The sequence below is a fragment of the Phoenix dactylifera genome, chromosome 8 (genome assembly GCF_051530095.1).
Source record: "Phoenix dactylifera cultivar Ajwa chromosome 8, Ajwa_hap1_PhDact_Kaust_v1.1, whole genome shotgun sequence".
NCBI classification, from domain to species: Eukaryota; Viridiplantae; Streptophyta; class Magnoliopsida; order Arecales; family Arecaceae; genus Phoenix; species Phoenix dactylifera.
Window position 1 is genome coordinate 25,455,043 of NC_143197.1, and position 9,790 is coordinate 25,464,832.

At 37.8% G+C, this 9,790-nt stretch overlaps 1 protein-coding gene across 5 annotated transcripts; it reads left to right on the forward strand.

Annotated features, from left to right (window-relative positions):
• Positions 1-469: 469 nt before the first annotated feature.
• LOC103706234 (digalactosyldiacylglycerol synthase 2, chloroplastic-like) lies at positions 470-9,790 on the forward strand. Of its 5 annotated transcripts, none has more exons than XM_039124739.3 (6): positions 470-841; positions 944-1,111; positions 3,288-3,670; positions 4,076-4,339; positions 8,074-8,423; positions 9,024-9,790. In XM_039124739.3, exons 3-6 carry the CDS (start codon positions 3,389-3,391, stop codon positions 9,535-9,537), a joined length of 1,410 nt encoding a protein of 469 aa, XP_038980667.3. In that variant the 5' UTR covers positions 470-841; positions 944-1,111; positions 3,288-3,388; the 3' UTR covers positions 9,538-9,790. The 5 variants fall into 5 exon arrangements, with proteins under 5 accessions (XP_038980667.3, XP_038980669.3, XP_038980668.3 ...); XM_039124738.3 differs by having other exon boundaries at positions 675-841; positions 3,285-3,670; XM_039124741.3 differs by lacking the exon at positions 944-1,111.

The following is a 9,790-nucleotide window of genomic DNA, read 5'->3' on the forward strand; positions in this document are numbered from 1 at the left end:
AAATATATTAGGTCGAGTCAGCTCACCTATGACCTAAATCTATTTAAGCTCAACTTAACCTACTTATCTCGGATAATTTAGGCCAGGTTAGTAGGTTTGGTCATAAATCATGACTCTTAATTGCATATCTAATCTTCGACGAGCTAAAAATTGCCCTCTTAGTAATAGGTGGTAATTTGGCTTGGGGTCATAAAAGAGCCAACCTAACTTAACCCGACCGTACATGAGTTGGGTTCAAGCTTGCAATCTTTTCATCCCATTTAATAATTCGATTGAGCTGACAAGATCTTAAATTAAACATATTTAAGATATGTTTAGCTTTTTTTAGCTGCTAGCTTGTTTAAAATCTATTTAATCCTGTTAAATAGGTTTTGATGGTTGCACTGGATTTCTTACTTAATAAATAAGTAATATTTAATTTTATATTTTTTGATTTATATGTCCTATGAACCCAATCTCATGCCAAATTGCCAAGCCCTCCCTATTCGGGTGGCCTTAATGGGGCTTTCCTCGACCTCTAACCACCCTGGGCAGTTTGGCGGAAGCGGCGGACCGGACCGGGACCCGTTCCGCGACATGGCCGGATTCTGTCTCCGAGCTGGACGAATCACCTTCGCCTCTCTGGCCCCTTGCCTCTGACGCCTATCTCCGTTTCGGCGGACAAATAAAAAAATGGCCCCTCCCCCTCTCTGCCATCCGTTCCCCTGTGGCGAGCCCCCTCCGCCGCCGCCGCCGCCGCCACCGCCGCCGCAGCGACCCCCCTCCGGCGACCAAACCGACGCCGCTTCGGAGCCAAGCAAACCAAGCTTGAAAGGAGGGGCTTCGGGAGAGTACGCTTACCGTAAGTGCCCATACCCCCTTTTTTTTCCCTCCTACCATTCTTCAAGAATGTTCTCGCGTACAACTAACAACTTGCTCTTTTCCCGCATTTGACCCATAAAAGAAACGAAGAATAGAGGATTAGAAAGGCTCCCCCATTTGTCTTTTCCTTTCTTTTCTATTCTTTGTCCTTCAAACAATTATCCGGCAATTGGAGGATTTATTCCTTGTTCTCGGATAATCGCTTGGTCCAATCCAATCCTGGCCTTGGATTATCTTGTTCTCTCACAAGGTATGTTCATAAATATTTCTTTTCTTTCTCGTTATAGATGCTAGATTCGTTTCTCAGGATTTCTTGCTTCTTTTCCTGAACATGTTTGATCTATTTATTCTGCTTTTATGCTTTTGTTATATATCTGTTGTTATAAATGCTTATTGGAACCTTGTGTGGAAATTTGCTGCCATTTGTTTTGCATCAAAACTGGGAAGGTGGTGATTGTAAGTGCAAGATTGCAAATTAGAGTTTTTGCTCTGCAAGGAATATCGCAAGGAAGATCTTTTCTTTTCTTTTTCCTGTTTCTTTTTTCCCCTTTTTCGCCTCTTTTCTTTTTTTTTTCTGAGGCTTTGTATATTCACTTGTAATTGTGCTATTATTTGGCAGGAAGTAGATTTTTCTAGAGGCAATATGTATGGAATCGTGGGATGCAAAAATTGGAAGGAAAATAATGACAAGAGCTAATGAAAGTAGGAGTAATTACTTCCCGCCCTTTAACTACAGTCTAAAAATTGTGCAGTTTGGTGGTGCGTAATGAGATTATTCCCAAGAAGACAAGAATAGGGAGGATGCACGAGTATTGCTATCTGAAATTTGGATGACTGCAATGAAGATGGTTCTAAAAGGTGCAAAGTGATATGGAGTTATGAAGAAATGGAATTCCAAAAAAAAAAAAGTATGGAAAATCATGGATATATTAGATTTTATGTGGCTTATTGGGAGAATAAAACTACGAGCCACTTTATGGAGTTATAAGAGAGGGCAGAGAATCAATTATTCGTAAAAATCACAAATTCCTCCTAGTTTGAATTGGCTCTTTGCGAAAGAAAAGTAACCAGGGAGATTATTTTCTTAGGTAATTGATGGAAAGATTTTTAGTTGGTTGGATGAAATTGATTATCTATGTAAAGTAACCATATCACAGGGTGCCAAGAGAGGTAACTCGCTAAGTCAAAATTAAAGCAAAAAGTGTATTGAAGATATAACTAGAACTAGCTAAGGTTATGCATGGAGAGTGCCTATGTTAGCCAGAAGTTACCTTGACATGACTAGAAGTTCTAGATTTGGTCCTATGCACCAAATTGTCAGTTCTATGTTATTTTCTCTTTAAGATTATCATAGATGAATTGAAGAGCGATATTTGGGAGGAGATGCTTGGTGTTTTAATTGTTACTTGTAAGTGCTATTATGCTAAATTGTTGAACTCAATCGAATTGGTTGGACCTGTGCAGGAATGCTTTGAATGATTATGTGGTTTAAATATCAAAACAAATAAAATGAATTGAATTTGATTATCAGTGGAAACATCATGAACAATTAACCTCCAGTCAATTTGCAGCCTAAGAGAATCATACTCTTATTAATTTCATTAATTAGATCTACTGTATAGAAGAATGAAGACAAATGCTTGGGTTGATGAAGTGAAAGAGTGGTTTTGCAGTCACGCAAGATCATTAATGGTAAACTTTGTAAGACAGAGATAAGGCTAGAATGGCTTAATTTATGACAATGGAGATAGTCTTGGTTCCAGAGATGAGCATTTTAAAAATACTAAACTTGAGACATTTTTGGTAGGACTAGGAAAAATATATTTAGAGATATGTACATCAGAAGAAGCATCAGCAGAACCTAATTTTAAAGTATTTTATATTGTGTAAGTATCAATCAAATCCAGATTTCTCTTATCATACAGTGAATATTGGCACAAATTATCATGCGCTCTAAAGGCATGAAAAGAGACACGATAGAAATCTTTGTTTTGATTTTTTTAACTTGGCGATGATGAAAAGTTTTACACCCTAAATTATATAAGGCTTAGGTGTACTAAACATTCTCAACAGTTATAACCGATAACCAACATTTGAGTAACCCTATAAGGTAATAAATAAGTCAAAGTGCTGAAGTAGACAAGAACAAGAACCACTCTCATCTATGAGGGTAAGAGTGTTAAACTTTCACCAAATAAGATGTAAGAATGATTTATGTACTATTTTTGGTTAGAGTAACTGGTAATTTGGACTCTCTCTCTCTCTCTCTCTCTCTCTCTCTTATAAGGCAAATTTTTGAAGGAAAATAAATTATTTTGATTTCTCTCCTATTAAGTGCATCTAATCACATTCTAGTTGAGATATTGTGAATTCTTGAAGATATTGTTCTCTAATGGTGCATAGTCTCATTTTTGCAAATGCAGCAGTTAATCAACATCCTTATCAAGGTGTCTGTGTCTCACAATGTGTTAATACGAGTGCAAGTTCAGTACAATAGCCTTCACTGTCAGCTCGACCTGATGATATAATGTCTAGAAAGCAGCATATTGCAATATTCACAACCGCCAGTCTTCCATGGATGACTGGAACTGCTGTGAACCCTTTATTTCGTGCCGCTTATCTTGCAAAGAATGGTGACAGGGAAGTTACTTTGGTGATTCCTTGGCTCTCCTTGAAGGATCAAGAATTAGTTTATCCAAACAAAATTACATTCGATTCACCATCCGAACATGAAGGCTATGTTCGTCAGTGGCTTGAGGAGAGGACTGATTTTATATCTAGTTTCAGAATAAACTTCTATCCTGGAAAGGTAATTAATGCTCTTATATCAATGCTGTCAAATTTTGGAAAAAAATAATTTTATATCCTGTAAATGTATTTTGTTGCTCGTGATTTTTTAACCTACAATAATGATTCAAAGGTAGGCCATGTTTTGCACAGATGTATAGGTGATTTACAAAACACATGTTGTTCAAAACCCTTGTTTCAGATACTTGGCACGAACAACTGAGCTCGAGACTTAGCTGGTTGGTCTTTGTTAAGAAATGGTGACTTATTGTTACCTAATTTAACAATTTCATCCTTAAAATGAGAAACTTTCTGATAGAATTTTCTTTGAGTTAGGATCTAAGCCACAAGCATTCCTTTAGCCACCAGCTTTTTGATTCTTGTCATCGTTCGAAAGAAAATTTGGCTTACTTTTACTATCATGCAGTTCTCCATAGAAATGAGGAGCATTCTACCTGTTGGTGATATCACAGAGAGCATTCCTGATGAAGAGGCAGATATTGCTGTTCTTGAGGAGCCTGAGCATCTTACTTGGTACCATCATGGAAAAAAGTGGAAAACCAAATTTTGGCGAGTAATAGGTGTTGTCCACACCAATTATTTGGAGTATGTGAAGAGAGAGAGAAATGGCCTGATAGCCTTTTTTGTGAAATATGCCAGTAGTTGGGTTACACGTATCTACTGCCACAAGGTATGTTTCTTAAAAAGATAAAGTCTGCACGTTTTTAGTTTTTGTTATAGATGGAAAAATTAATTTTAATGTCTGTGCAGCATTTTTATTTTTTGAACCTGTAAATGCACACACAGCACATAGAGGGACAAATAATGGTGAATTATTAGCTAAGATCATGGTATGCCATACCGGTACGTACCGGCCGGCCTGGGACCGGTACCGGATCAGCGTGGAATCCGGTACTAGTAGTTTATTGCTAAAGGACCGGTACGGGACCGGTTTCGTACCGGACCGGTACGCCGACCGGTACCGGTACGGCGGACCTTGGCTAAGATAGTCGATATCCTAATTCTTGATTGACAACCTCCATGTGGTCTTGCACCTTTCAATGATTCCGTTCTATACAATCTTATTGGTTGTGCTTATCTGACTTTTCAAGGAATAATTTTTCTAGCGACACTAAGGACTGATAGTTCACTCAATGACAAAAACCTGGTTAATTGGTTCTGTTGCATTCATTGTTAACCATCTAATGCTTGCAGTGTGGGGATAGGGAAGCGCCATAAGTGGACTATAGAAGGACTAGCGACTTTGTCGAGAATAAATTGCCCTTATAGGATGGCTAAACTCATATTTTCACAGCTTTAGTAATTAGTATCGCATTGTTGAAAATGAGTAATGGTAAAACATAGAACTTTTTTGTTCAATTAGTTTGATTCAGGACACTATGATTCAAGCTGTAGATATCTATGGACAGTGTATGCAATATAAAAAGATGGACAGTATTCACTTATGAATTAAAAGAGGTTTGGAGTCTCACTTATCCTGCTATCAGATATTAGTTGGTATTTGGTAGGATACCCCTACTGTGCCGGTTGTGTTGGATGCTTAGCATGCTTAGGCCTAGAAGGAAAATAGCCTTATCAATTGGGTATACACAATAACATGAAGATAAACAAATTTGCACCCCCCCCCCCCCCCCCCCCTCTTAATATTGGCGTTTTTGGATGGTTCTACAGTTAGGGGTGTACCTATGGAAGCTTTTGAGCTGTTTTAGTTGTTTTGGCATCTTATAATAAAACCATTTTCTCCCTAAAGAACTGTTGTAATCTCCTCCACAGTTCCTGTCCGTGCCTCACTATTGCAAAATCTTTTTATTTCATTCCTCACTTCTGTGAACTTCATTGCGCCACCACTTACTGAGAGCCACTTCTTCCTAATTGTAGCAAGTTGGTTCTACATTCTTCCCTTTCTGTCCAAAAGGGTGACTTTGTAGTTTAGAAAGTGTCTAAAGTTGAGATTGACGTGACCATCTAATTGGTAGATTTAAGAAATCTCATGGGGATGGAAGAAGATCATCTAGGTCACTGCAGATCCAAGTGATTTTTTCAGTTCAGCATGCTGAGTCATAAGGTCATTTTCCCAATAAAAAAATAGAGAAGTTCCACCTACTTGGACTGATATGGTTTGAGTGAACTTGTTCTAAAATCTCAAAATATCAAATAGTGCTTCTATGGTTTCATTCCCCTGCTCTGTGGGCCTCTTGACTTTGTACCATGTTCTTTCTAAGTTATGGCTCCAATTAAATCAACTTGAAGTGAAATGCATCTGTGATTATTTGAATTTGTTACTTTTTTATGGATTTGAGGCTTTGTTCATAACTATCAAGCAGAAATAGAGTTCACTATGATCATTGTATCTGCATCTCTGAATCAATTGCTAATTGCTAATCACCATTTTATGATTTGTGATTCCTGCTTTGCTGGTATTCTGTAATGTTTTTGTTCTTGAAGTAGATGCTAATGTCAGGTGGACCGAAACCTAATGGTAAAAGAAGACAACAAAGAGGAAAAAGAGTTGAAACCTTCACTCATTCTTGAATCCCTCTCTAATAGCAGAATCTTGAAAATTTTATAGTTGCCGCTGTTTTGGTTTCAAGGAAAAACTCTTTTTAAGATGTCCACTTGGACATCTGCTTGAGGATTTTGTTCCAAAAGCTGACTGCATCAGTCTTTTACATGTTTCACTGTAACTCTGATAACATCTCTATACTCTCTCCTTTTAAATATTGTGATATTTGGAGAGGACCTGCATGGTTGCTTGCCTGCTTCTTATTATGCATTATTAGTTTTGTCAGATTGAAAGTTTGAGACACCACTTCTGCAATGGAAACCCACATACAAAAAACAACCCATCTCAGCCATTGTTTTTTTTTGCTTTTTTTCTGTATGCATGTATGGTAGCGCTTGTGCCTATAATAGGGGCGGCAACAGTTGGGTTCAGCTTGGGTTTGGCTATATCCATACCTAAAACAAAATTACATGCGGAAAACATAAATCCAATATCATACCTGTCTATAATCCTAAACATACCTAACAATAGATTCAAAAATAATATGGCGCTGATTGGGTTTCAGATTGTCATTGGATACTTGTTAGGTTATTTTGGGACCTACCTTTGTCATGAGGTGAAGCAGAAGGGCAAGATTAAGGATAGACTGGCAGATGAGCAAGGGATAAAAAAGAGTCACCATGAATTATTTTCCTCCTATTTGTCGCACCAATGCTTACTGGCACTGTTGTCAGCTGTCACCACCTTAATTGTAAGAGGAAAGGAGGAATTTTAGAATGCTGTTAACAATACAAGCAAGGTGAGAACTATTTCTCGATTGAGTGAATGAGAACAGGAAAGGAGGAGGAATTTTAGGATGCTCTCAAGAGTATAAAGTGAGAAATATTTCTAATTAAGTGAATGAGAAGAGGAATATCATAAAAGACACTTACGTGCACACACACAAACCCATCCCAATAGCTTATCAGGTATATATTTTAGACCTAGACATGAGGTTTGGTTAGTGGGCTACCAGTCCTCATTGCCACCTCTAGCTACTAGCGGTCATGTTGTGCTCATCTTGTGATAACTGTTTTCTTTCTGCTCAGGTGCAGGGCTTTGATCTTCCATATGCACTTTTAAGTTCTTCTGCTCCTTTCCTATGCTAAATGAAACCAATCCAAACTGTAGCTTTAAAATACAAGTTTAAATTTTGCTCAGAAGAATCTCTAATAAGTGAACATTCACGTCATATCCCAAAGACATAAATGTTCCCCTATTGGCTCAAATAAATAAATGGATAAATAACAAAAAGCTTCTCATTTTTTCTTGCCCCTCTTCCTATTCGAAAGATCTATGTTCTTTGAACCAGTTACCTTCCCCAGTTATTCATTCAGGTTGCTTTTCAAATTGTTACCTATCATTTGACTTCCAGAATCTCTAAATGAGTGAACATTCTATATAAAAGATGTAGCATGATTTAACCTAGTTTGTAGATCTTAATTAAAAATCATGAAAGAAAGCTATAAAAGAATGGGAAATTATCTTGTTGGTTTTGCTTCACTATAATGAACCTTAAGCATAACCATGCCTTAGCTCAAAGATTTCAGGTTGCCACAAGAAGTGAATTATAATAAAAAAAGAATTATGAAAGCTCTGGTCCATGTGTTAGATACTTTCCTGAGATAATCATCTTCTTTCCTTTTTTAGTACAAGAATCGTTGTCATGCTGTCTGGTTGGTCTTCATGCTGTTACATACAAATGTATCCTCAGTGTGCTGTTACATACAAATGTGCCCTCAGTGTAATAGATAAATTACAAAATACATGGATAAGTTATACATGCAGAGTCTAAATTAGAAGTTTGTTAGTCTATTGCAGCACTGGTGCTAATTTAAAATAAATAACCCATGTTATCATAGGTTATCAGATTATCAGGTGCTACCCAAAATTTCCCAAGATCCATCATCTGCAATGTTCATGGTGTCAACCCAAAATTTCTTGATGTTGGCAAGGTAAAGCTTGGGCAGCTACAGAAGGGGGAGCAAGCCTTTACCAAGGGTGCCTACTATATTGGTAAGATGGTGTGGAATAAGGGCTACAGAGAGCTTCTTCAACTACTCTCAAAACACCAAGACAAATTATCTGGACTTCAAGTGGATTTATATGGAAATGGAGAAGACTCTGAAGAAGTTCAACAAGCTGCAAATAAATTGAGTTTGCCTGTAAGAGTTTACCCTGGTCGTGATCATGCTGATCCTTTATTTCATGAGTAAGTCACCTGATTTTATCGATTTGAATTTTCCTACTGGTAGGGGACACAGCTTGCATGCATATATACTATATACTACTGGATAATCTAATTTGTTTGTCTTTGGAGATGGCAATATTGCTGTCATTTCTCAATATGAGTAGCATGACATGCTTTATGACATGAATGTAAACTAACCACCGGACGCAAAAGCTTAAGCTGTTTGGGAAGGAGTCAACAATATATATCAGGCCTTAACGCATCCTCTTACATGCAGCCCGGACCAACCAGGGACAAATCAACTGGAAACAATTCAAGAGAAAATTCAAGAAAAATATTGGATAAAATTGGCCTGAATAGGGATTTGAACTCATGATCTTTGCCTCTCATACGATGTTAACTTATCACTAGACACGAAAAGCTTAAGCTATTAGCAAGGAGTCAACAATGTATATCAGGTTTTAACAATGAAATCATTACTTACAATAGTTCCCAATTTATAACTTGTGTGTAAAGCATGCTTCTAAAGTTCCAATATAATGATTCAGTATAGATGGATTGCAAAGACATGTAATTACTTTGTCTGTTATCAATAATATTGATTTGTTTCTGTACACGCAGCTACAAGGTGTTTCTGAATCCAAGCACCACTGATGTGGTCTGTACAACCACGGCAGAAGCACTGGCAATGGGAAAAATTGTCATCTGTGCCAACCACCCTTCAAATGAGTTTTTCAAGCAGTTTCCCAATTGCCACATATATAATAGCAGCGATGAATTTGTGAAATTAACTGTCAAAGCTCTGGCTGAAGATCCTGCTCCACTGATAGATGATTTGAGGCATGAGCTGTCATGGGAAGCAGCCACGGAAAGATTTGTGGCAGCTGCTGAGCTAAACCAGGTTGTTTCTGAGGAGGTTCCCCCTTCTTCATCCAATCCTTTTGCATCAACCTCTTTTAAATCTCGTAAATTGAGTGTGGAGGAAGCCACTGCATCCTTGCATCAAACCATTTCTGGAATCGAGTCAGCACGTCGTGCATTCGGTGCAATCCCGAAGAGTTTGCAACCTGATGAGCAACAGTGTAAGGAGCTTGGGTTAGTTATTCCAGAACGGAAGGGAAGTTCTAGACGTTGATGCTGCAGATTGAAATCAACACACATATCAACAGTGACATTGAGGTTTCGGTTTGTAATTCATATTCTCAATTCAAATCTAGCAGCTCATTTAAGAGAGAGAGAGAGAGAGAGAGAGAGAGAGAGAGAGAGAGATCTAATTGTATTTTTGTGATGTGAGTTGTAACATATCTGGGATATCGAGAATTCTAGCATCATTCCAAAGCAATGTATTTCACAACAGGAATCTTTTACTTAATATATTAGAATTGCAA